This window comes from Symphalangus syndactylus, chromosome 4 (assembly GCF_028878055.3).
Source record: "Symphalangus syndactylus isolate Jambi chromosome 4, NHGRI_mSymSyn1-v2.1_pri, whole genome shotgun sequence".
NCBI classification, from domain to species: Eukaryota; Metazoa; Chordata; class Mammalia; order Primates; family Hylobatidae; genus Symphalangus; species Symphalangus syndactylus.
In genome coordinates this window covers 102,679,853-102,707,762 of record NC_072426.2, presented here as the reverse complement: position 1 = coordinate 102,707,762, position 27,910 = coordinate 102,679,853, and the positions used below count along the sequence as shown (strand labels likewise).

General features: G+C 38.3%; 2 protein-coding genes across 17 annotated transcripts in view; one reads left to right on the top strand and one right to left on the bottom strand.

The window, feature by feature from the left end:
* Positions 1-14,899, top strand: part of SCLT1 (sodium channel and clathrin linker 1) — a 215,444-nt gene extending 200,545 nt beyond the window's left edge. For 4 of the 8 annotated variants that reach the window (XM_063638195.1, XM_055275877.2, XM_055275876.2 and 1 more), the window contains 2 exons: positions 751-846; positions 4,977-5,519. In XM_063638195.1, the coding sequence (XP_063494265.1) occupies positions 751-846; positions 4,977-5,039 (159 nt within the window). In that variant the 3' untranslated portion in view covers positions 5,040-5,519. Of the gene's footprint in view, positions 1-750; positions 847-2,453; positions 2,523-4,976; positions 5,520-14,782 lie in introns of those variants that run through there. The other 4 variants (XM_063638193.1, XM_063638191.1, XM_063638192.1 and 1 more) reach the window with 2 other exon arrangements.
* Positions 14,022-27,910, bottom strand: part of JADE1 (jade family PHD finger 1) — a 65,609-nt gene continuing 51,720 nt past the window's right edge. For all 9 annotated transcript variants that reach the window (XM_055275862.2, XM_063638190.1, XM_055275865.2 and 6 more), the window contains 3 exons: positions 27,002-27,523; positions 21,260-21,377; positions 14,022-17,876 (listed from right to left, as the gene is read on the bottom strand). In XM_055275862.2, coding sequence (XP_055131837.1) covers positions 16,969-17,876; positions 21,260-21,377; positions 27,002-27,523 — 1,548 coding nt within the window. In that variant the 3' untranslated portion in view covers positions 14,022-16,968. The remainder of the gene's footprint in view (positions 17,877-21,259; positions 21,378-27,001; positions 27,524-27,910) is intronic.

Sequence of the window (27,910 nt, the reverse complement as noted above, 5' to 3'; positions counted from 1 at the left end):
CAAAATTGAGGTGTTGACATTGTTAGTTCCTTCTAAGATCTGTGAGGGAGAATCTGTTCCATGCCTTTCTCCCAGCTTCTGGTAGCCTCAGACATTCCTTGGCTTGTAGATTGTGTTCTCTCTGTGTCTTCAACTGGTCTTTCCTTTGTACTTGTATGTCTCTGTGTCCAAATTTCCCTTTTTATGAAGACACCAGTCATATGGATTATGGTCCACCCTAATGATCTCATCTCAACTTGATCATCTGCAAGGACTCTCTTTCCAAATAAGGTCACATTCCCAGGTACTGGGGGTTAGGACACAATTCAACCCCTAACAGTGCCTAATAGCTCTTTTGACCCTAATAGACTCTGGAGTATGCAGATGTCTTGGGGAACATACAGAAACAGTTCATCCCACCCCTACTAAAGCTCTGGTTGTAAGGCCCAGCAGTCTGTGTTTTCACAGTCCAGGCGATTCTGAAGCAATGAGCTTCACAAATTGAAAGTCTTATTCTTCCGAGTCATTTTGCTTTGAGATTTGTTAATTCACTTTCTTTGTTGGCATGTGGGAGAAAGAAAACAATTTATTAAGAATGTAAAACCAAGTTTGTATTTTAAAGCTCATAACTTGAAAAATGTAAATTTGGAGATAATATTGTTTGTATTTTGTAAGTGGTAAAGTGATGTCCAGATTTTTCATTGATTATTACACAAAACATCTCCACATCACATATGGATTTCTAACTTGTTTTCTATTTCCCCTTAATAGAATGAAAAGCTAATTCTAGAGCATCAAGAAAAAGCCAACAGACTTCAAAGGCATCTAAGTCAGGCAGAAGAGAGAGCTGCTTCAGCTTCCCAGCAGGTAGGGAGCACCCCCTTATCCCTAGATAATAAACAGTTCAAAGATAAGTTTTTTAGAAGTTCCCAGAGAACTTAGTAGTTTATTTTTACTAAATTAACAGATTTTAAAATTAATCCCTTTAATATGTGAGGTTGAAAAAGTAAACATTGGAAACAAAAATAAGCTATGCGTGGTGGCGTGCAACTGTAATGCCAGCAATTTGGGAGGCCTGGGCAGGAGGATCACTTGAGGCCAGGAGTTCAAGACCATCCTGCGAAACATGGCAATACCTTTTCTCTACAAAAAATTTTAAAAATTAGCCAAGTATAGTGGCGCATACCTCTGTTTCCAACTACTCGGAAGGCTGAGGCAGGAGGATGGCTTGGGCCCAAGAAGTCGAAGCTGCAGTGAGCCATGTTTGTGCCACTGCACTCCAGCCTGGCGGACAGAGTGAGACCCTGTCTCAATTTAAAAAAAAAGAAAAAAGAAAAATACTGTCTAACTATCATAGCCTCTAGCCACAGGCCACTATTTATATTTAAATTAATTTAAATTAATTTAAATTTAATTTAAAATTGAGATCCTCAGTCATACTAGTCAGATTTCAAGTGCTCAATAGCCATACGTAGCTAGGGCTATCACATTGGACAGCGTAGATATGGAACATTTCTGTCATAACAAAAAGTTCTGTTACACAACACTGCTCTAGAATTATGTCCTGTCTAAAACTAGGCAGAGATTCACTAACAGATTTGAAAGTAGATAATATTGCTTTGAATGTAATATTTCAAATTTCACTGCCTTTGTTTTTATTTTACTTTTCAGTGGAAAAAAATCCCTTGACTTACAGGTTAATTTACTTAATGCATATTTTCATATGACCAAAAAAATCTAAAATACAATATAAAAGTTGTCCAGTGGGAAATAGAGTAGAAAATGCAGAATATCAATGAAATACTAAGGGATAATTTCTCTTAATACACACGCATCATATTAATGAAGTGGGCCCGTGATTGTAAAGTAGAAGCAATAGTCCCTCATATGAGGAACAAAATGAGACCAGTTCAGTGATTATAAAGATAGACTAGACACAGACAGTTGAAATGGATAGATAGATAGGGCAGGCGAGAAAACAAAAACAATCAAATTACTGTATTATTAATTATATTTGCTTATAAATGTATTATTTCAATCAAAATTAATATTATTCTTAACTATTACAGCATTTTATACATAGTAAAGCCACTCTGCTTGCTGAATTCAGTTTATGTTCATGATATTTACAGATTTTTTTAAATCTACTTCTGTTACGAACATGGCATGCCACTTAAAGAAAATTTAATAATAATTTATCCTTCTGTTCCTCTCCTTCTTGAAAGTAATTATAGCCTTTTCAAATAATTTTTATGTCTTATGAAGTTATGAATTAACTAATGGGTTAGCTAATTATTCAAGAATGTATTTAGGTTATAAGGTAACAGAAGTTAGGTGCACTGGACAGTATCTGGAGAGTATGTGTTTTGGTGTCAGGCAAATCGCTTAGTGCCATTTAGTACCATTAAGTAAAAGCATATGACTTTGGGCAATTTCAACTTCTCTAAGCCTCAGTTTCCTCATGTTTAATATAGGATAATAATACCTCCCTCATATGGTTGTTAAAGGATCAAAAGAACACATGTAAAGCATTTCCTATAGTGGTAAGTAGATATTTAGACAGATACATAAGAAATTAAATTTCTATATCATAATCCTTAAAGCTTCACGTTTACCTTTTTTAAGGCAAATGGCAAAGAAAATGTCTACGTAAAATCAACTATGTTGAGTTCTGTAGTAAAAAGGGTACAATTACAGGACATTAATTATATAACCAGTTAGCATCTAGTTTAGTTTCTCCCCTGAAAAAATTAAACCTAAACAGTCTAGTACTGATGTTTCTTCTGTTGTTTAAACTCTCCAGTGGCAAAGATTCCACCATTCTTTTGACTAACCTTTTTAAAATGTTTTGTCAGTAACCACTTCATGAATTGTTCTGTAACAAATCTTTCCCTAAGCTTTTCTCCTTCCATTCTGTTCTTATTTGAAGATGGAAGGTAATTATTCAGCACTTTCCCCTTACCCAAAAAGGAATTTCTTCCCTGGAGTTAATATTTTTTCTGTTTTAAATGAGTCTAAGTGATCAACTTTGTAAGACATGCATTTTATTTTTTTAATTTTTATCTTTGCCCTCTCTGAATCTTCTAATTTTCCTATAAAAACTGAAAAAGTGCTATTAGAAATAATATCCTACTAAATGCATATTAACAAAATGAAGAAAATTTAAAAATTATTATCATCTCTGACACATCACACTTACCATAGTGCAGTGCAGCATCGTGTTACTGGTTCAATACAAGCCCTGAATCGTGCTGATGCACTGTGTTCTAAATGTGCTTTTCTGATTAACTTTCTCTACACGTTATTCATCCATTCTAAGTGTATCACTCTAAATGGTTGAATGTCATACTGTGTTCTGTTAACATATGAGTTTTTTAAATCAGTGTGGTGAAGCCTTTCAATGCAAGAACACAAAACCTAGAAACTAAGAAAAAAAATTAATATGATCACAGTTTCAAATTTCTGTATCAGAAGAAGTCATAAAGTCAGTGACAAACCGAGAAAAATATTTGTACCATATATGACAAAAGGCTAATGCCCTAAACACATATAAAGGATGCCTAAGTTTTCAAAAAATGCTACAGTCCAGTAGACAAATATATAAAGGAAGTTTATGGAGAAAGAAGGACAGATGGCTTTTAAACATTTAAAAAGATGTTCATCCTCACCTATAAGACAAATACAAATTTAAACTGTAATCACATCATTTTTCACCTATCAGATCATGAAGTTTGGAAATGCATTGTGCTGTCACTTTCACGTATTACTGATATAAGCACATGTTGGTACAATCTCCGAAGCACAGTTTGGCAGTATCTTTCAAAAACTGTAAATGTATGTAACCTTTGACCCATACTTGCACCTGGAAACATTTTTGCCAGGAAGCAAACATGTAAAAATACTGATTGAAGCATTGTCTCTCCTTTTAAAAGATTAAAAACCAAACAAATTCCGAACAATAGCAGACTAGTTATATGGAGTATTCATACAGAGGAATAGTTTGCAGCTATTAAGAGGAATAAAGTATAACAGGCCTAACATAGAGCTATTTCTAAGATAGATTATTTAGAAGAAAAAAAAACAAGATGAAAAGTGTTTATAATACTTTCATCATTTTTTAAATTAAAGGAATGAAGAAATACATATATTCTCATTTAAAATATTTCTGGAAACATACTTTAAAACTGGAAATAGTGGTTGTATCTGGAGAGGGGTCTATGGAATGAAAGACAGCAATGGAAACGAGACATCCTTTATGCTGTCTACTGTTTTGTACTGTTAGATCTTTTTTTACCATGTGTATATATTATTAATTCCTACTAACATTTAAAGATTATCTTTCTATTAGACTTTTTTTGTTATAATCTATCATCACTTTATTATCAGCCTTGCATTGTGTTGGCTCACATTAGTTTGTGTTTTAGAAACTTTCCTGATTAACTTTTATCTAGATGTTTTTCATCCATCTGGAATATGTTTTACAATTCTAAGCATATCACCCTGAGCTATAGAATGTCTTATTTGACCTGCATTTCTCTAATTTAATAGACATTTTAAAGTTTCAAGAGTAAAATAGAAATTAATTTTAAAATGATCACTGACTGGGCACAGTGGCTTATACCTATAATCCCAGTACTTTGAGACCAAGGTGGGTGGATTGCTTGAGCCCAAGAGTTCAAGGCTGGTCTGGGCAACATAGTGAGACCCTGTCTCTGAAAAAAATTAAAAATTAAAATTAACCAGGCATAGTGGCTACTGAAGAGGCTGAAGTAGAAGGATCACTTGATCCTGGGAGGTCAAGGCTACATTGAGCTGTGACTGGTACTCCAGCCTGGGCAACAGAGCAAGATTGCCTCAAAAAGAAAAAGATCATTTACAAAACCCTTTCCAATAAGACCATTTCAGTACTTATAGGTTGTGATGCATTCTACTTTGTATTAATCTAAGATTTTCCACAGAAAAAGTAACTATTTACCGATTGTTTATTTTAATTGCAGCTCAGTGTGATTACAGTGCAGAGAAGAAAAGCAGCCTCCCTGATGAATCTGGAAAATATTTAAAAATATTCATAGTTCACTCACAGAACTTTAGAGTTGGGAAAGCAGTTGGACTAGAAGTGTATTGAAATGGTAAAGCCTGCAAAGTATAATAGTTAAGGCTTGTGTTATTTTGCGTAAGCATTGTTGTTCTGTTTTAAGGGTTATTGGAAAACAGAGCAGTGACCACTTCCTGTAAGTAAAGAAAATATAATCCTATATTGAGCTTCAGTGGAGAATAAACCAGCTGAGAAGAACTCATTGCCTTCATCAACGTGTCTGTTTTTTAATTCCTCTTTTTTCCCTTGAAAGGACATAATAATTTTCAAACTATGCAAATTTCTATTTCATAAGAGTTTTTAAGAAGATTCTAGAATTTAATATTTCGGTTTCCAAGATGTGAGAATTTTACATCTAATTGTTACTTCTAACTCATTTTTAAAGTTCCTAAGTATCCATTTTATTATGAACTCATAAATGTAATAAATTGTGCATTTTCTAAAATGATGCTGTCATGTATTTTAATGTATGATTGTAGTGCTTCATTTTTAACTTACAGTTTTCAATATTTATGGAACTTGATATTTAAGAATTTGGAAGGAGTCTTTTACATGTTACTTAAAGCAATACTAATCAAATGGAGATCTTAGGTGCCAAGACTGCATGGCATTGAACTATTGAAGTCCTATTGATCTTTATAGATACATGTACCTATTCTCTGGTTTGAACCTAGTGCACCCTGGTTTCTGTTGATTAAAGCAGAGAGGTTTGCATCTGGATAACCAATTAGGAGACTGCTGCAGTTGTCCAGATAAAAGAAATGAGTTTGAGTTGAAGGTGACATGAAAACATTCACGTGTAGATATTCAGCCATCAGTCAGAAATTTAGTACTGGTGCTAACAGTTAAGATAGTCATAGGAATCTTTTTTTATTATTATTATCATATTTTAAGTTTTAGGGTAAATGTGCAGAACATGCAGGTTTGTTAGATAGGTATACCTGTGCCATAGTGGTTTTCTGCACCCATCAACCTGTTATCTACATTAGGTATTTCTCCTAATGCTGTCCCTCCCCTACGCTTTCACCCCTCGACAGGCCCTGGTGTGTGATAGGAGTCTTTTGCGTGGAGGTGAGAATTGAAGCTGTGGAAGTGGAAGAGCTTCCCTTGGGGCCTTCCATGATGTGAATAGCAATCTCTTCAGCATCCTCTCACACTATTCTTCCCCTCCATTTCTTATGCTCTGACTTTGATGGCCTTCTTTTACTTCTGTCAATATATAATCCTCCCTCCCAATACAGGGTCTCTGCATGTACTTTTTTTTTTTTGTTTTTTGAGACAGAGTCTCACTCCATCACCAGGCTGGAGTACAGAGGCATGATCTCGGCTCACTGCAACCTCTGCCTCCCAGGTTCAAGCAATTCTCCTGCCTCAGCCTCCCAAGTAGCTGGGATTATAGGCACCCGCCACCACACCCACTAATTTTTCTATTTTTAATAGAGATGGGGTTTCACCATCTTGGCGAGGCTGGTCTCGAACTTCTGACCTCAAGTGATCTGCCCGCCTCGGCCTCTCAAAGTGCTGGGATTACAGGCCTGAGCCACCGTGTCTGGCATCTGCATGGACTTTTTTATTTATACACTTTTCAGATCTCTACTCAAATATCAGTTCCTCAGAGGCCTTCCCTAGCCTCAGTAAGATCCCCTTCTGATATTGCTCTTAATAGTGCACCATAGTTTTCCTTCATAGCACTTGTCAAAATTTGTAATTAACTCTTTTTGGAATATTTTCTTTAATGTCATCTTCTCCCCAACAGAGTACAAGCTCTCTAAGAGTAAGACCACATGTACTGTCATTCATTTTATCCCTAGCACCCAATATAGTCCCTGGCACATGGAGGGTATTCAATAACTCCTTTTTCAATAACTGAGTTTTTAAGAACAGGACCTTAAGGAATGTCTTTATTTGTTGAATGAGCTCATGAAGATGAGTCATTAAAGGAGACTAAATAGGAGAAATGAGAGGGTCATAACAAAGAGACTCCAACATGATAAAACACTCAAGGAAGGCACATGGTTGCTAGTATCAAATGCAATGATGAGACCAAATCATACCTATATGGCAGTTAAATGGTAATCAGATTGGAGGCACATAGCTTATTTTCATTTCTTGAAGAATTTTTCATTTGATTCTTTAAATTCCTTCCCAGGTCATTCACAGACTAATTTCCATGTCGTAAGAGTTGTGTTCATATTCATATTTATAGAACATATAATTTATTTTTTAAAAATTTTAGGGATGTTAGAATTTTATGTCTGACAAAAGTATGAGACTGTCGAAGAAAGCACCTCAGAAACTAACATCTAGCAAATGGAATATAAGTATTATATTATTATACTTTTTCAAAAAAATCTAACTTTCCAGACACATTTTTTCAAGGTAAAATCTCTGAACATAGATACTTTCTCCAAACTTTGGCCACAGGCTACTACTCTTCACATCCTGATAACCCATCTTCTCTTGTATCTCCTTGCATACTTAGATATTCTCCAAGAGAAGAATAGGCTGCTAATATGCAGATAATATGCCTTTCTGACTTCTGTTGAATTTGAACAGGCTTAAGCTATGTTTAGCAACAGAACTAAACTTGATGGTTTTTTTTCTTTTCGGAAAAGTTTGTTAATAATTTCCAATGTAAAAATGTAGTGGAGTTTTTAACACTTCTCATAGAGGTCAGTCTTCACTTATAAATGATACAAACAGTATCATTCTGTGAACTGTATTTTACTATACAGGAGAAATGAGTAGGAAAGAGAGGTAAGAAATGATATAGATCTGCAATTGAGGACAAGACAGCCAGTTCATTTTATTTATTCATGTTTCTTTATTATTTCTCCCTGAAGAAGAAAGGAGATATGATTACCTCTTCTTCCCTTTGTATACAAATATGCAAACTAGGGCAGGCAACAATCTTCTAATTTCTTCTCTGGTGTGAGAATTATAACTACCCCAAACATTGGAAAACATTAGCAACAATTCAGTCACTCATTAAGTCTGCAAATATTAAATATTTCATAGTTACACAGTCTTGCCAAACCAACTCTCAAATCAAGAAAGAATGAAAAAACACTTTAAACATTTTACTATAAATTCTGTTCTTTAACCATAATGTCTTCTATCATTTTTTTCAAAATAAATTTGTAATGAGCTTTTTTGCAAAAATGTTTATCAAAAATAATTAAATTTGTCTAGTTTGCCTAAAACATACATATATACACACAAACATGTAGACAGAGAGATTGCAGTACCCTGAGGTTACAGATAAAAACCTGTCCCCTACCATCCCTTAAACCTTAGAAAAATATATGGCTTCGGGGACAATGTTAATAATATTTATATAAGGAAGAAAAATACGCTTAGATAATAAAAGTCATAGGACAGAAAGGCATCTTAAAAGAAATTTTTTAAAACACTGGTACCCTCTAGCTCAAGAATTCACTGCAAAACACTCACATATAATGCCCCATGTTCTCATAGGTGCCCCCCATGTGTGATACTTGCCTATGTGTAAGCAGACAACTTATTAGATCTCCAGAGAATAGATATGGTTTCAAACTATGTACCCTTTCTCTTTTCCCCACCCCAAGAAGATTCTGAAACATACTTTCTTAGGAAATCATGCTTCTAGGGTCATTGTAGTTAGTGATTCATTGAAATGTACATATATTTTTCAGGGTTTAGGATGAGGAAAAATTGTGAATTACTGTTCTATAGTTTACACTTCCATTAATGCAGCTTAAAATTATGTTAGCTTTTTTGGATGGAAAGTTGAATCACACTGTTGGACAGATAGTGAGCGTGTTGTCAACTAAAATCCTAAGTCTTTTTCAAAGGTTTTGTTGCTAAGCCAAATCTTTGCCCAAATGCAGGACTAGTCATTTATCCCTGTTAAATTTAATTACATTATTATAACCTGCTGAGGTCATTTTAGCTCCTAATTCTGTTACCTCATTTGATAGCTCTAAAGGTATGATAAGGGCCATGTCTATCTTTATTTACTGCTATATTTCTTGCACCACAGACAATTTTTGATTTACAATGAATGCTAGCCACACATTGGATAAACATGCTACCCATATTTTCATTCGAACCATTGAAAAAAAGAAAGAGGACTAGAGAGATTGAAATATAGACAGTCTCAGAGCATACCAAGCACCAACTTCCTTAATGAATAACTGATCAGCACATGTCAGATGTGGTAATTCAACCTGTTTTTAATCTGGCCCATATTGCTACTTGTACACTATCATAAGAACATCAAGAAAAATCCAGCCTTCTGCCCAGCAAAAGTTCATTTATGCCATACTAGTCATATTTTCCAGATGTAATCTAGTAATCCTGTCCAAAATGAAAAGTAAGTTAGCCTTCTTAGTAAATCCATGTAGCATCCTAGTAATCACAGCATGTTCCTTTTATGTTTGTTAAAACTAATTCGTTTGATAAGGCATTATGGAAGTTTTCATTCAATGTTTTCATTCTATGGCAGCACAGTCCTTTTTTTCAATGAATGAAAAAGCTATCAGAGCATAATATAAAATATAAGGAAATCTTTAATATTTACATCTAGGAAGATTAAAAGTGAGACTAGATCTCCTTTCATTTAAACTACTCTATGGGTTAAAAGAGAATAAGAGAAGTTATAAGCATATTTCTTCAAATAACTAACACAATCCAATGGAGAGTTTCTCTGGATTATAGTAACATGCTTATGTGTATTAATAATGTCTATCTGTGGAGCATCTGTCATGTGCTGTGCATCATGCTAACATTTTGCATTTATTACCCCATATAGTTCGACAGCCCTTCTAGGTAGGTGTTATTTCCTTTCCAAAGATATGAGTTATAGTAAAAGTTAAATCATTTTCTCGGGGTCACATAGCTGGCAGGTGGCACAGCTGGATTTCAGACCAGATCTGGTCAACACCAGAATTGTACTATTGTGCAACATTGTATCTTTAGAGTTTGAGGAATTTATAATTTTGACACCTCTCCCATTTGCTGACAGTGATTCAAAAGTAACCTTTATAGGTTCTCCAAGTGTCATGGGATGTAATTCATCTGGGTCAGGAGGCTTGAACTCACTGTAAACATCTAGATGCTCTCATATAAGTGCTTCACACATTCTAGACTTCAAGTGACCCTCATCATCTTACCAGTGTCCACTCTGTCCTTGCAGTTCAAGGATCAGCGTTCTTGATTGAATATATAGATGCCAAATAGGTTTCGAAAAATTCTACTTCCACTTTTTCATTCATCAACCTTAAAACAAGTCTGAGCTGTGAGCCTCTTTTTTTTTTTTTTATATACTTTAAGTTCTAGGGTACATGTGCACAACGTGCAGGTTTGTCACATATGTATACATGTGCCATGTTGGTGTGCTGCACCCATTAACTTGTCATTTACATTAGGTATATGTCCTGATGCTATCCCTCCCCCCTCCCTAGTGAGCCTCTTTTTTTAATTCCCTTTCTGACTGGACTACCCAAAAAGCTCTTTTGGTTTTCAGATTATGTATATATCCCTAAAAAACTTGCTAGAAGAAAGTATCTTCGTATCTAGTGGGATTTGGTAAATTTTCCAGACCTAGAAAAAAAATTGGCCACAACCTAAATGTAAGTAAAGTAGTAGAAAAAAATAGATCTAAGCAAAGGAAGTTATAATAATTAGCTTAATACCTCCTTTGAAAGTTTCCAGATTTCTTCAATGAGCGATGACAATTTTACCAATTTTAATCGACCAAAAAAAATGTTAAATTGTGTTTATTGTAAAGTGATATAATGCATAATTTCCTTTCAGAGTGTGTGATATTTTAAAGTATGCAGTTTGAAAGGTATTTAGAGTACTTGAGACTAGTTGAGGCAAAGATATCATCACAAGCATTTGATATAAAAAAAGAGACGCTCCAAGGATGGAACTGAATTAGAGCCAAAGTTGGTGGGAAAAAGGAGAAAAGCTCTCTTTGAAACTGTTGGATGGGAAGGGAAACACCAGAGAAAAAGATTTGCTTCATGAAGAAATTGTTTTACACTGGTCATAATCCTGAAGTTAGAACTATCACCCCAGATTAGTGAGTAAAATAATCACATTAACCCATAATTATAAATGTAATTTTTAAAACTCAGCCATATATAAGCCAAGTAGTAGTGAGAATATCATCAGGACACATTGGCGATACATTAGGAATGACAATACACGTTATTTTCATCTTTGCTACTTAATTCTGCATTGCTTATTCATTTGTAAAAATAACTGGATTTATTATACTTTATATCACAAAAATGCCGACTTGGAGGTTTTATATAGCTTTAATTTAGTGTTAAGATATTAGTTCTCAACATCAAGAAACTATGTGATTTTAAATAATTCTGAAACTTTCCGAGCAGTGTTAGGATGTTCAATTATTCTTTTTATTCTTTGATAGCAGTGTTGTTTTCTTTGATCACATATATATATATTTGATCTGTAAATATGTTTGTATGTATGTGTGTTACATAAATATGCATGTGACAATTAATTCCATTCTCCCTAGAATAAGGCTGGAACTAATTGACCATAAGCAGACTATCCTGCTCATTATCTATTAGGTTATATTCAAAGTCTTTTAACCGGTGCATTAACATGTTTTAACCAAGTTTATTGGCTTTACCAATAAATTTAACTTTACCAATTCATTTAACTGAAGTTTACACGTGTAGTACTAAGTATACTCAAAAATATGCAAACTACTTCGTGTGAACTTTTTTTTTTTTTTTTTTTGAGACCGAGTCTCACTCTGTCACCCAGGCTGGAGGGCAGTGACGCGATCTCAGCTCAATCCCAGGCAGGCTGGGATTGAATCCCAGATATACCCGTACTGACCTTGAGCAAATTACTTAATTTCTCTATGCCTCAGTTTCCTCATCTGCAAATTGGAGATAATAGTGCCTACTTCACGTTATAAGGATTAAACTAATTAACATAATACATACCAGTGCCTGCCACTTGATAAACCTTTGTAATTATCTGCAGAAGTCAGGAGGTTCCCCCAAAGGCTATGTGGAATGACAAAATCAGCTTTTATTTCAGAAGTTATCACTATGGAGATACCATTGGCAAGGCTTCAGCCAAATGCTGGAGAGATTAATTTCAGCAAGACTTGTGTCAAGGAAACCAGTAATCCAGGCAAAAAATGAAGAGACCTGAATTATATAGCAAATGGTGGTGGGATCCGAAGCAAAAAATATTAAGGCAATATTAAATGTAATACACAGGCCTTGATCACTATTTGGCTGTGAGAGTTGAAGAATTCATAAAGGACTCCCAGGTTTCAGTCTAGGAGGACGTTCTCTAAAACAGGATATAGAAAGAGTTCCAAAATCTCAAGTACCTGTATACATCCAAGAGGGGATGCCCAATAAGCAATCTCTTCACACTCCAGAAAAGCTGGATTGCAGAGATACCAAACTGAATAAGTAGTACAGGGAACAGCTGAAGTGAAGGAAGTAGATAACATTGGATTTGCCTTTATCCTATTTTTCAATGACCAGGCAATCAACGCCTACCTCAGACTAGAACACGTCATCTAATGCAGTTCTGAGCATTAAAGGGAAATCATATTGAAGATTTCAACCTTGAAGTTAATTGTGAAGTTTGTTGCAGAAGGCTAATGCTTCAAAGGTAGAAACTGTTTTTTCAGTGATTTGGGTGAAAACATGAACATGAGTGAGTCCCTGGTGCGACATTTCCCATCACAGATTGCACAACTGCCAATGATGGGTCCTTCCTTTGGCTCCTGGGGACTTAATTTCCCTAGGGAACTATTGTGGTTATTCAACTTTAAGACCTTGTAGGAAGAATCAGTTATTTCTCTCAGGGGTCTTAGAGCAAGCAATATGGAAGTAAATAGTCACTAAGGAGAAACGAGAAATAAGCTTTTAGCAAAATGTACGAATAATTGTTTTTTCTTTTAAACTAACTCGCCAAATCCTTTAAAAAATTATAAATTAGACTAAGATAGCTACCCTGTTTTGGATCCTAATCATTATAATCTACATGAGAATGCATAATTCACACCAGTTTTGCTGTTCCCAACATAAAAAGGTGCATTTCACTATATGCTAATTTCTGCATGTAGTGGATGTACAAAAGATTGCTTCAGGCTGGAAACAATCTTTTCAGAAATGAGAATGAGAGTGTAGGCCCAGTTCTGCCAGTACCTACTGCTGTGATTTTGGCCAAGTCTTAAGGTGTATAATGCAGATAACATTTTTTTGCCCTATTGTCCCAGACTTCTGTGATCAAAAGAAAGCATTTAATGAAACTGTTCTTTGAAAAATTATTTTTAAAAATTATTTAAAGGTTGTATTATAAATACAACTTTCCCATCATTCAGGAATATTTTTTCACCTCAGAAAGCTCATTAGTTAAAATACTGTAAATATCAGTGTCTTGTTCCTAATAAAAATAATAGCCTACCACTTACTAAATGCCTAATATATGCTCTCTGTAAGGTGCTCAATGGACTTGCTTTAAATAATCACAACTACTTCAATATCTAAGCTACTAAGATGTTATCCTCCTTCTGGGAAAACTGAGGCTTAAAACGGTTAAGTGACTTGGCCAATGTCATGTGCCTGGTAAACTATAGTTTAGCCTTTAAATACAGTTCTCTCTGACCCTGAAGTCTATGTTGTTTCAACGATTCTATGTTTTCAGATCCAAAACTGTATTCTGGAAAGAAAAGAACTCCAGGTGGGGAAGACTAAAATCAAACCGTTATTTTTCAGTCTCACCATCAGAGTTGAGCCAGAAAGCAGCCCAGTGAATCTGTGCTCTGCACAAACTTGATATGTTCTCTACAGTTCTCATTCCTGATTTAAATTGGAAGACAGTAAACAACTGATTCAGGACTGCTAAGTCATATATACCTTTAAATATTTAGCAAAAGCAGATTTCAAGACACTTAAGATGTATTGCAAAATGTACAGCATTTATTCACATACAGACAAAAAGGCACAATTCTACTAAATAGTTCAACAAAAAAATACAGCTGTCCTCAACTAGTTTTATAAATACTTTCAAAAAGGGGGTAGAAATAAATACAGGATTGGGTCATGTAATATAAAATAGTCATCTCTACATATACTTTAATTTGATTTTTAACTCTTCATGCACCTTTTTTTTTTCAATTTTAGCTGAATGGACACCAAGCTAGGCACATAGTGAAAAATCCTCTGTACAAGGTTACAAATGTAATGACAAGTTTGTCCATTTCAAAATAATTAAGATTTGTACACAACACATAAAACCCTTCATTTAGATCTCGTGTTTATAACCTAACAAATGACATTCCAGGCAACTTTACAAAAGTTTAACTAGCCTACATTTTGACATAATACATTAATCATAATCAAAGATATTTCTTGGTCAGGATGCACAAGGAAAGATAAAGCTTAAAAAGAACAAATGCAAATGGTTCCATACTAACAGAACGCAAGTGGGTGTTTGGGCTGGTTGCTGCTTATGGCCACCTCATACAGAGTTCCCAGCATGACATGAAACTAACTCACAAAGCTATCATCATTATACTGTCAGAGAAACCGTGCTCTATCCATTTGCATTTCGAAGCAGGAATAAAAAGTGTGGGCTTTTTATTTTTGTGTGTTTTGTTTTTGTGTGGGTTTTTTTTAAATATTTTTTGTTTTGTTTTTGTTTTGTTTTTTGGTTCAGCATAACTTGGAACATTTGAAAGCTTTTCAACCTAAATGTGGGGAAAAAACAGGTAAGGCATTATTTTTGCACAAAACTAGCATTCCTAATAGTGCAAATGAATCTGATACCTCTTAAAATGGTGGGAGGTCATACGCTTACTAGATTAATTTAGATTTTCTTTCTATGGCTTGACAAATTATCCCTCTATAAATTCTACTCTCACCCAGAGCTGTTGCTGTAGTCAAAAGATAACTGTAGATAAAGTCCAACCTTCTCCTGTATCCAGCAAAAGGTTTTTGCTCATATGCAAAAAAAATCTAATTTTTAAATTATGCTACAAGTGAATATACAACTTGGATTCATAAGAACCTTCTATTATCTAGCAACAAGCTGATCTGGACAGCAGTCTTTCAAAATGAGCCCCATAGCTCAAAAATAGTCAGTCAGTCTAAAAACCTGCATCATTCTTCCCCTTCCCCTGAATTAGCTACTAAAATGTCCTTGAAAAGTTAAGACTTGGTTTGAAAATGTCATACATACAATGGGGATGCATCAGATCTACTATTTGATCATCTGATAAAACTTGCATAGCAAGATGGGATTCAATAAGCCTTTTTTTGTTGTTGACAATCATCTGGAAGACTTGAAAGTTAACTGCAGAACTCAAAGCATTATTCATTAAGTATCATAATGTCCCTGCCATATGGAAACAGATGTATAAATGAATCAGGAATCTGAATACTGGTATTAACAAACTAAGGAGAATTTAGGGGAAGTCGGGCTTGTTCCAAAGGCCCATAATTCTGTATCTCATTGCTATTTAAACGTTCCTTCCTTAAGTTTGATTCACAACCACATTGAATTCTAAAGAAAATTAACAGGACCTAAACACTATCCACTGTCTTAATACATATGCACTACAGTGAGTGCAAAAACAAAACATTGTACTCAAATTTAATGCTAAATTTATTATTGCTGATAACTTAATAGTTATTGCCATTTGCAATTAGAAAGTCCAAGTTACAAATTAGAGTTTAGAACTCTGACTACAGAAAACCTATTCAAGGGTACACTTCAGTCTCTTTCCTGTATAACCTTGGTCAATAGTAAGAGCTTGTCGCAACTTATTGCCTTTCTATTGTTTTTAAAATATAACCTATTTCACTTTTTTCTCTTTTTTTTTTTTTCTTTTTTTTTTTTTTTTTTTTCCTTTTTCTTAAGGAATCCGTTCATGTTGGAAGCCCGGATTCCATGACATATGCACTAGTGGTTGGCTCTGGGAAGTAACAGTCACCAGAGTCTGGAAGTTCTTCGCTTGAACTTGAGTAGCCATTGTACTATTGGAAGCCACACGGCCAGGTATTGGCAATGGCCAGGGAAATCCCAAGCTGGCTCAAGAGCCAGTGGTTAGGGAAGAAGAAGGTCAAGTGGACTAGTAAAAATTGTACTTCAACTGCCCTTATTCATAGACACAACTTTCCTAACAATGTCACTCTCCACCAGTCCCATATCCACAACCCACTCACAGGCTTCAAGCAGCAGGACCTTGCTATATTACCCTAAATCTCCACATTGCAGCAGCTCTACCCTGTCCCCTCAGCTCCTTCAATAATGACCTTTTTTAAAATTCTCTTCCCTGACTGCTATATTTACACATAAATTTCTTAGTGTTACTGAAGCTTCAGAGCTGCTGCCTGTATACTATAATGCAACAAAAATAGCCTTGAGGGCCAAATATAAATATGATTTCAAGATCTACCACAGTCCTAGAAAATAAACTTTATGGGCTGTGAATGGTACCATGAGGGTTTCTCAAGAACCTTATCTGGTTCCCTATATTCAGGTAACCACGAGTTTGTGCTTTGGGAAGAACGCAGAGGGCTATAAAAATTCATGAGGCTTATTTAAGCCTTGCCTTCTTTAAAACTTATTTCATTCTTATTTTAGTGTTTAGTTCGGGTTCTAGTCTTAGCAGTGTCTTATGGTTACAGTCTACTCTTCTGTTTCCTCAACAAGTTGCAAATAACACAAACTTCTCACAAAAATGATTTAAAAATGACTCTGGAAAAAAATTAATCTGAATTGCAAGTAAATGTGTTTGTGTAGCTCAGGATTAATGGGTTTCTGCTTCTCCCCCACATCAGAGCTCTCCTCTAGTACACCCAATGACGAGCCCAAAGGGCTTCCGCGTCATCTCTGTTGCATCAAGAAGCCAAGATGCTTCTCCTGATAATGTCTGTCCTCCTGCTGATAGTGCTGCTGGTGTGTATACATTTCTTTTCTGATGCCTCACTCTCTGAGTCACTCATTTCCACATCAGGGACATACCCGTCATTCTCATTGTCGGATTTTAATTTGTTTTTTGCCCTTTCCTTGGCTGGAACTCGGCCTAAGCCCAAATATGGGTAGTCTGAGTGCTGGTGGCAGGCCCCGTCATGGGCCTCTCCCTGCTGCTGCCGTTCCCCCTTCTTTGGAATCCGGAATCCTCCCCAGTTTTTCACTGGGCTGGCAGGTGTTGTAGGCACTTTGACTGCAGTCTGGTTATAGTTTACTTTGATTAGGGAGCCATTGCACTTGGGCACTATCTCCTTCCTTGTGCCAGGTGCTGACTGCCCCACTCCAGGGGACGTGGTAGCTCTTGTGTTGTCCAGATGCCTCTGGGACACATCTGTGGACCTGAGAGGCTTGTGACTCTGTTTAAAAGATTTGTCCTTTAAGTCTCCTTTAATGAGATCACAATGAAAACGATTGTCTCTTCTTTTCCCGTGGTCTGGCATCACCACACCATTTTTCTGTTGTGCTGATATGAGACGTGCTTCTGCAAAGGTCTTTTCCAAACCCAAAAAGCTTTCTGGGACCACCATCCCCTCCCTTCTACCACACAGGTCTGGCTGCTTCAGCAGGGTTTTGCCTTCACTTCCAGTGCTATTCTGCAAAGGATCTCGCTTATGGGGCTTTTTCAGCGAATGAACCAAGGAAGTACCCATTTGTTTTCTGAAGAACGCAGAATGCCACTTCAAGTCCTCTATCTTGGGAGCATCAGGGCCAACAGAAGGACTGTTAAACAAAAGCATGTTTTCCAGTGAGGAGGAGGAGCAGGAAGAAGGCACACCTATAAACATAAAACCACAAATAAAGAAAAATTACAGCAGAAGCAAATCCAAAAGAATAAAATTCTACACCCTTAGTGTGGCCCAATTTATGTGAACTCCCCCCCCAACAATACAACACTTACACCACCAAGTTTGTACAAATTTGGTTTTTATAGTGAAGAGATGACCTGCCTTGAGAATCTCCATTCAATCTGCAGACTCAATATGCCACATTTTCTAAAACAGCTGAAGCTCACATAATTTTTCATAAAACTGGACCTCCTCAAATACATGTTCCTCCAAACAAAATAACTGATCTGATTTTCAGAGGGGACTCCATGCAGAACCCATCAGGTGGCTGACGGCTGCCTCTGCTCCCTCTACCTGGTTACAGAGCAGAACCTGCGCCGCGCTCTTCCACGGTCCAGTCTTCTGCCGCCCGTACGAGACTGAGAGTACCCAAAAAGCAGGGCCCGGGGCGTCTAAGTTTCTCTAAGTGTCTATACCCTCACAGGGTTATTATGAGGACAAATACATGTAAACATGTGAATGAATAAAGGAAATGTTTAAAATAATTCTTGACGTAGTAAGTGTTCCAAAAATGTTCATTATTATTATGTGCAAAATACATTTGTGGGATTCAACTGAATTGTCAATTCAACTTGAAGTAAGTTAAATTGATGTTTTTCATATTTTTTTGATGCAAATCAGTGACTAAATTCCACAGCATGACCTAGTAAGAGTTCACATTTCACGAAATAATATTAACCCTCATCACTTGATAATGTACTCTGACATTTCCTATTATACTTTACTTGTTTTTAATGCTGGTCATGACCCACTGAATTCATCTCACAACCCACTAATGAGTTGTTACCCCTAGTGGGTGAATTCATAACACATCAGAGTTTGTCATAAAGACCATGATTCTACAACAGCCTCAAGATCATCTAGAAAGGGCAGTTCTCATGTTTTCATATGAACCACCAAGAAAACAAGGTTCAGCCCCCAGGGTATGAGACAAGAGGCCATATGAGAACCTAGTGCTCACCAGACACAGACACTGCAAGCAAATGACACATAGCTAGCGACTCAGAACACAGAGCTGTCATGACCACAGGAGGAGGTATTTTACAACCTGCTGGTTTGGAAATGCTGCTTTCTCAAGAATCAATCATTAGAATCAACCTTCACATCACACTGAATATATTTATTTTACTCAATCACCTGCCACAGGAAAAGAGAATGGTAAGAAGAGGCTAACATTTTCTGAACTCTGATTTCTATCTCCTTGACTGTAATCCATGTCTCTAAAGAGCCTCCAACTCATGACCCCTGCCCCCATAAGCACTGTTGCCACTGAGGACCCTCTCAGCCAATGACCCTACCCACTCTCAGAATCACAGAGTTTAAACCATGGACCCTAAATGACACATAAATCATGGCCATCTGCTCTACTTCAGGCAGGAGACAGCCTTTAGGCAGGAATAAGAACACGACTGAAGCCTAGGACTGGAAAAAGAAAAAAAGCACCCTAAAGGGTTTCAACTGCATTACTCAACAGCATCCTATAGGAAGATAAATGTTTTCAACTGATCATACCTATGGTTCTTACATCAGAATCAAAGGAAGATTTGTTTTCCTTTTCTGAAATAGTAGGACTTCTGAATGCAGATCTACATTACAGCTCTGTTACCACAAAACAACTCCCAGACTTATTAAGAATATCATTCGCTCACCCAGTAAAAACCTCAGCCATGAAATGCAAAAACCTGCCTGCAATATCCATGAGAAACAACTCAAATGAAACCAGATGAAAACGCTCTTTACGGCTTATTTTTACAGGGAATCACTCATTACATAATGACTTAAGAATTGCAGAAAGCCCTCCAATGGCACAACTCCACAGGCACAACTTGCATTAGTGATCCCAGCTCAGCATTTGCTGCTTTAGGCTCGGTGATCTGCACCAGACAGTCTTCCAAGGGAGTTAAACAGATCTCATTTATTTGCATTCAGGTAGGAATCATGAAGAGAGAGCTCACCTTAGGGAATCTGAATTGAACTACTTTTACATATGACACCCTACTTGGAAAATTTATTTTTAAAATCTTTAACAATTAAACTCCAAGTTCCAGCTAATGATATGCACTTGATTCACCTGGAAAATACTTAATCTTGGGAAGAAAATATCTAGGATATCAACAAGTTATTGCATTCAAACTATGCAACACTTCAAGAACATTATTTAAACCTCCCTAAACCTTTTTTTATTTCTTCAGATGACCAAGCTCCCTCTAGTCGCACATAATTGCACAAAACCAGAATTTGGATTTCAACGCAACAGGTTATACCAACTTCTTTGTTGTCTCTGTGCACCATAATAATCTAGATGGAGTGACAAAAAGTCACAAATGCACAAAAACAAGAGTGAATCAACTGTGATTGCACAACGCAAGCACCAAGAATGGTGCAGCTAGAACTTTAAAGGGCAGTCCAAGGCAGGAGAGAGACGCTGACTATCTTCCAATGAAGTCCAGTCTGAGACCTACCTGTTCTGTGGGTCCCTAATTCTGCCTGATCCACACTCAGCAGCTCTCCTTCTCTGAAATCCTTATACTACCTACTTTTGGGGGTTTATGATCACAGAATGTAGTGCTCAAACGCACTTAAGGGGTCTTGATTCTAAAACAAACTTTAAGATCAACGGAATCTCAGAGAGGTTAAACAAGCTGCCCAACTTGATCTTTGCCCTTGATCTCCCAAGTAACTGATGTGTTCTCCAGAGTAGAGGAAGTATATACCCTAGTTTTCTTTTTCTGTTTGCCTAGCCCAGGGCAATATAAAATAGAAGACACTAAATAAATATTTGGTGCTCAATCTCAGAAATATTCAACAATCCGTCTACACAAAAAAAGTCTACTGTGAACATTATCTAAAAATGGACTGTGTCTTAAGTACAGTCTTAACATATATTGACCATATTTACCATGTTACAGATAGAGCCCAAGGCCGAATATAAACCTGTTAGGTATCCCCATGATGTGTTTACCAACTACTGTGTAATATATAAGTCACTGTTTCATTTTAGTCTCTCAATTCCAAGAGGTAGCTTGAGATATCCCCATTTTGCACATGAAGAAACTGGGGAGACTCCAAAGACTTTCATGTGTTTGCTCAGTAAGTGGAGAACACAGGATTCCACCCATATTTATAGAGGGCAAATTCATAGCTTTTTCCCTTAAACATGATGCCTCAAATTAAAGACTTCCTTTAAATATGAACATCTGTGCTTCTTAAATTCTTCTATAAGAAAATTAAGAAATGATTATTTCTTCCTCAACAGTGTTAAAGCTTACAAACCCCTGCCCTATACTTTGACCTACCAGGGCTTAATGCATACCTGAAACTCTTTCTTGCTCCAAAAGCTTAGTGTAAAGATTGAATATCTGTTCCTGGACTTTGCACACAGACCGTTTAATCTTTTCCCTGCGGGTCACCATGTAAGTGAGGTTCCGAACCTAGAATGTAGAGAATAAAGATTCTAAGTAAGCAATACAGTATAACAGTACTTTGGTGCTTTTTAAATTTCTTTACCTAAGAGAAATTACTCCTACTAGGGCCTTGACAGATACTTGAAATCAATAGGTACTTTAAACATTTTATCCAATCTCTAATCTCCTTTTGGGCAGATAAGAAGGATTCCACATATACCCCTCAACATAGGCAGAAGCAACACCAAAGAGGGTTAGGGACCCACAGGAGTGGGAGGGACACCTAGAGAACTCCTACAGAAGTCCTGCCTCCTCCACCACACCTAACCCATCCCGGCACAGAGGCCATTGGTGTCCAAGTCAAAACTTGCAACCTCTTGCCAGTCGACTTTGCTAATTATTGCATCAATATCTTCTATTACTTGGATGGCCAATGGCTTTAAAGCAGTTCAGAAGCCACTTCTGTACTTTATCAACTATCTTCTGAAGGCTGAACTAGGTAAACATGGGGCCAAGGGTCATCAAAGTGGAGCCCCCTGCACCAGGCCCACTGGAAGACCAAATGGTTACCAAGAATCCTAGTAAATGTCTTTGTCAACTGCACACTGAACTCACTGAAAGGCCTGGAGTTAGCAGGTAGCTTATGTGTTGCTGTGAGGTGTGAGAATGCCTAGGAAATTTCCAGCTTTGCCAATGATTTGCTGGTTAGACATCGCCAGTCCAGTTCTCTGTATCATCACTTGAAAAACTGGTATTGCCCTCTCCTGATTCGCTTGTAACTGAAAAGACCCAGTGCTAAGAGTTGGCTCTACTTCCTATCTGATGTGCGACTGCTTTGGATCACATAACCCTAACCTATGCTCAGTAATCAACATTTAGATTTGTTCTCCACCTGTCATCACTCAATACACAAAATTTAAAGAATTAGTCTCTAAACTCCCTTAATCCTTCAGTCCTAAAATCTTCTATTGGTCAACCTGATTAGATTACATGGACCTGCAAACACAGATGTCAGACACAGCACACCGAATACACAATTAAACCCTTCTTCAGGAACATGTGGACAAGACCTCCTAAGTAATTTCAGTGGCAGGAGTGGTAGCATCTTTATCTGACCACATCTTTCCCATTAGCTTCCCAAGGCATGCCTTCACTTTCCTAAAAAAATCCCATTATAAGTAAACTCTTCCCCTGACACCTTTATAATTTTTCCTCATAAACTCAATAAAGTAGTATCACCCTACTTTAAGTGGAAAAAGTCCAAAGGTCACCAACCTTTTCTTTTGGCAGTGAGGACAGCAACAAGCATCAACAAGCCTTGTGAAGACACAAAAGATTCTGCACTCTGGTGTAGAGTGTAAGTGTAGACTAAACCCTAACAATTCCAGCTGTGCTGAAGGCAGTCTCATTTGCAAGAGGACATGAAACATTAAGAGAGACAGAACACAGGCTTTCACATTTGCGTCATGGTAAAATCTCCTGGCCTAAACAGGAAAATGCCAAGTCAGGCTTCTCCTGCCCCTAACCAATTCACTTTCAGGATCTTCCCATCTTTTTTTCTCTATCAATCCCTTATGTCACTAACATTTCCTATCTTACTTTAAAATTATAAAGAATTGAGAATAAAAACACTCTCCCTGTCTCATAGTAAATATTACATGGATGTCAATCAGCCTAGTTAAGGTAGTTTCTTCCCTTCTCTGACAGCTGCACACCCTCAATCCAAGAAGCAGGTGTCCGTTATAGAAATTCTCACCAACTTGGGAATGGAAGTGGCTAACAGACTACTCTCTTTGATAATATTGTTCTACCCACGGGAAATTAAGAGTGAAGCTCAAGAACGAGGGGCCCTACCTAGATCCATAGCAGATTCAAAACTTCTAGGAAACAGAACCGTTTTTACATTAACAAGGAATCTGACTCCTGGAAATAATAAATGGAAACAAATTCTGACATCTTAGGAGCAGACAGGTTGCTCTCATATTCAAATCAGATGTGTAATAGAGATACTTACATCTCTCTTACTTGAAATTATCCTTGAAAATGGAAAACGGGGAAGCCAGGGAATTTGAACTTTGTATATTATTCAAATTTAATTTTGGTAGCTTTGACCACACCATGGCTGCTAAACAGAAAAATCCCACTGCTATTCCTCATGATCTCTGATGGGAAGTATCTAAATGTGAACCCAAAAAGCAAAGGGCATGGTTTTCAATTGGAACAAATCAGCCCTGACTAACTCCACTTTATAATACTGAGGACTCTAAACCTGACTTCCCTTATGCATAAAGCTCCCTATAGGACAACACTCAGCAACCTCCACCTGCAGAGCTGGACTGATGCTCTCCCATCCTCAAAACACATCCAGCTTGTCCCTTCCTGCACCCGTTCCACCAAGCTCCCTCCCCTGCTTTGTCTTCTCCCAACTGCCTGCAAGGAGGTATCTGAAAAAAACATTTAAACCATCTCCAGGTGCACTCTCACACCACCTTAAACCTGATCATCACTTTCCCCTAAAGCAGTGTTCCCAAACAGAAACATGGGGTACCCACAAAACAGAACCACCCTTTGGAGGTGGGGCCCATGAATCTGCATTCCTAAGTTTCTGGGTCAGGGACAACACCCTGAGGTACACTGCTCTAAGACATCTAAAAGTGGTTTCAGTGTTTTCTTGAATCCAAAACTGTTTGCAACACTAAAGTTGAACGTGCCTTTTGTTCAGGTGACACTGTAGCCACTACCAGATTTTCAAAGGTGACCATTCCACTGAATGACTAGAGGACTGCTCCCAGGACTTGGCCACTTTCCATAACACTAGCCAGAGTGCAGTGGTAGCACGTCTTTATCTGAATAAATACTCATTTGCTGAACTCACGTTTACTGCATCTTTTAGGGGAAAGGAATGAGAGTGAAGTGGCAGCCTTGGGAATGACATGGCTGCCCACCACATCAGCAACTGTGTCTTCTTAAAGTTGTGTGCTCCCAAGCCCTCCTGAAATCTACTCCTGTCACCTAACTTCCAGATCCAGAACTGGTACCCAGGTGTGCAATGCCCCGAGGTGTGTGTTTGAAGGAAGAGCAGTCACCATAATCACTCAGTTGTCTGCATTTCCAATGATGGCTACTCATTTGTCAGTCTGAGAATGATCGTATGCCTTGATTGTAGTCACAGGTATTAAATGATTTTTGAGGATCTGCTATAAACTGATACTGTGTGAATTAAACAGAAAACTAACTTACTTGAGAAAACAAGTTGGTAGTAATGATTGGATTTTTATTGTTACCCCTGCCCTGATACACTTACTGTTTATAATTACAAATAACTGTGCAACTCTCTGGGCAAGGCAAAGATTTCAATTTTTTAATGCCTTCACCATCACAGGCATCATGGCAGATTTTGGGTAGCGTATTGTTTTTTTCATTACAATAAGCCCATTTTAAACTGAGTCTAAGGCTGGGTACAGTGGCGTAATCCCAACACTCTGGGAGGCCAAGGCGGGTAGATCACTTGAGGTCAGGAGTTCAAGACCAACCTGACCAACATGGTGAAACCCTGTCTCTACTAAAACTACAAAAATTAGCCAGACATGGTGGCGCACGCCTGTAATCCCAGCTACTCATGAGACTGAGGCAGGAGATCACTTGAACCTGGGAGGCGGAGGCTGCAGTGAGCCGAGATCACGCCACTGCACTCCAGCCTGGGCAACAAAGTGAGACTCTGTCTCAAAAAAAAATAAAAATAAACTGAATACAAATTCCTTTAAGTTCCTTAGGCTTTTTAATAAAGTAAATGTAAGTAATGCCACACACATACACACACAAATCCTGATTTATTCCCTGTTTCTCATACATCGTTGGCATTGTTCTACTTAAACAGCGACAATGATGACTCCAAAAAAAATGTTTAGAATTAGAAGTGCATGTTAATCTGAGTAACTTAAGTACAGAAAAGAGTTAGTACACCACAAGCATTTTCTACACTTTTATTTTGTGGTGATTGTGAGACAAACACAGTCCAAACAATAGACTTCTTCTCCTCCCCCTCCCAACAACTATCTGACTCCACAGCTCATGCACCCCAATTACAGCAGGTGTCGGGCTGGCATAAAGGCTTCTCACCAGGATTCCGGTTTATCCTTCTCAATCCTTTTCTCATCTCTAACAAAAATGCCACACATACATGTAGTTGTGAGAGGCAGTCTTCTTTACACTCACCACCAGGGGGCGTATGGGAGCACAAAAGCCTCACAAATCTGCTCCTGGATCCTGCCTCTTCCAGGGCCGGAATCCATGGCCTTCCCAGGAATCCTAACCTGGTCTGGGAAGGGTCATCACAAATAAGCTGGCACTCAGTCGTGTACTAAAAGGATCTCTAGTGCTCCCTTTAAAAGACTCACTTCTACGCCATCTCTAACAGGGCCATGCAGGTCTCCATGAGATCAGGCTTTTTTGGTCCAGTGTTTCCCAGGTCTTTCCCTACATTGTTTCAGGTCACTTGGGTGCCTTTCAGTGCAGACTGCTTCAGGCCAGAAAACCTCGCTCCCACCTCTTTCACACTAATGAATTTAATTGGTAGCCAGCAGCCAGGGGAGTTAATGTGGAAGATGCTCTAAGAAGCATCCCCAATTAGCAAGCCTCAGCCAGAAACTACCTACAGGGAGCAGGAGGCCCTAGGGGTAGGCAACCCACTCCTCATTATTTCTGTAGCAGGAAGGGACGTCCAGACGGGACTCCAGAGGTGATGGAAAGTGGGAGAGGCACAAAAGCAGCAAACAGCAGAAGGAAGTGCCAGCAGCTGAGGCTCGGCAGCCAACAGCCACGACATTCAGCAATCTCAGTGTGACAAACAACACATCTGTAGCGTGCTGAACATGACTGGGGCTCCTCAGACAGATCTGACACCCCTGTGCACCAGGAATCCCACCCATACCTGCACACAGACACACAACAGACATGGATGGACACGGGGACACACACACACACACACACAGCCTCAGTGATGACTTAGCACCTCACTGCCAGGAGTATCTTCTGTAACAGATATATGCATGTGTACATACAGCTCATGCACACACATCAGCACCCACTGCCTGCTCTCCTCCATGACAGTACTGAGAATTCCCCTGTGAATTACCCAAGAAACAAAGGGGGGGCCAGTGAGCAGCCGTGCTTAGCTTCCTTCATAAGCCCATCACCAGCACCTAGTGTTTCCCCGGACTCAATAAGAAATTTTCCCATCTCTGGCCCCCTCCATTAGAAATGAAATCCGTTCTGGTTTTCTAAATCAGTCTGTAAACAATCCTGAGTCAACTCCTTGGGTCATTTTCTTGGGGCTCATTCACTCTAGCTCTAGAATGAAGGAATGGGGGTGGGGAAGACACACCCCATTTGATCTTACAAAACAGTAAAGATTAATGGGAAAGTGTTTAAAAAAAAAATCACAAAGAAGCTCCCCACTCAGTGGCAGTTTTGCACATATGTACAATGAGTTTACCAGCCCATAAATATTTTTAACCAACACAACCTCATGCTGTGGTGTGTACAAGGGTCTGAGAGTATATGACTGGCTATCATTTCTTGCTCTGGGCGAGCGTTCGCCTCTTTGCATCTTCTTCTCTAAGTCACTATAAAGTGTCAGTGTCAATCATTACCCTCTCCAGGTCCTGCCGCAGGTGCGTGAACAGCTGCAGCCTCCTAAACAAGACATCCTGCTCCCGCTTGGCTAGATTGTCCTCTTCATCTTTCTTTGGGGTGATCAGGGGCTTGTTGAAGTTGACCTTCCTCTTCAACTTCCAGTACTGGTACAGGAAATCCACTACTTCCTCAGGCAGCCGCAGAGCCCTGGCAACATCCAGCAGGTTGACGAAGGTGTAGAACTCATCCTCCAGCTGCTGCAGCTTCTGCTTACGGACACTCACCCGGTGGGCCTCCTCCCGGTTCTGCTCAAGGCTGGCAAAGGGCTCCAGTGGATTCCGGGGGGAACACTCAGGGGCCCCATTCTCCTGTGCAGCCCCCTTGCCAAGACTCTCCTCGGGTTTCCTGTGTGAGCTGTGCTTTGGGCAATAGGACTTGAACTTGACTTCATCATTCTCTGCTAAGATGGTCTTCATCTCCAGGCCCCGGTCAAAAGCACAGGTCACATGGAAGGCTGTGCGGCAGTTCTTCACAGAGCACTGGTAAGAACACACAAAGAACATGAGAATAGGCCATTATAAAGCAACCATGGCAGAAGGCCCGCAGCGCTAGGCACCTCATGTACACATGCACAGAGAAGAGCCATGCTTCAAGCATGTGCTGTGACAGGAAAGTTGTACATGGATTACCCCTGGAAGATCATGTCATGTTTTAAAAGAGGTAAGGCTTGGGACTTTTTTTGTAGAGATGAAGTCTCCCTATGTTGCCCAGGTTGGTCTCCAACTCTTGGGCAAACGAGATCTGCCCATCTCGGCCTCCCAAAGTGCTGGGATTACAGGCGTGAGCCACTGCGCCCAGCCAAGTCTTGGAATTTAAGGGCCCTCTTCAAATGAAAGGTTTAATCAACCAAACCCTAACTTCCTCAG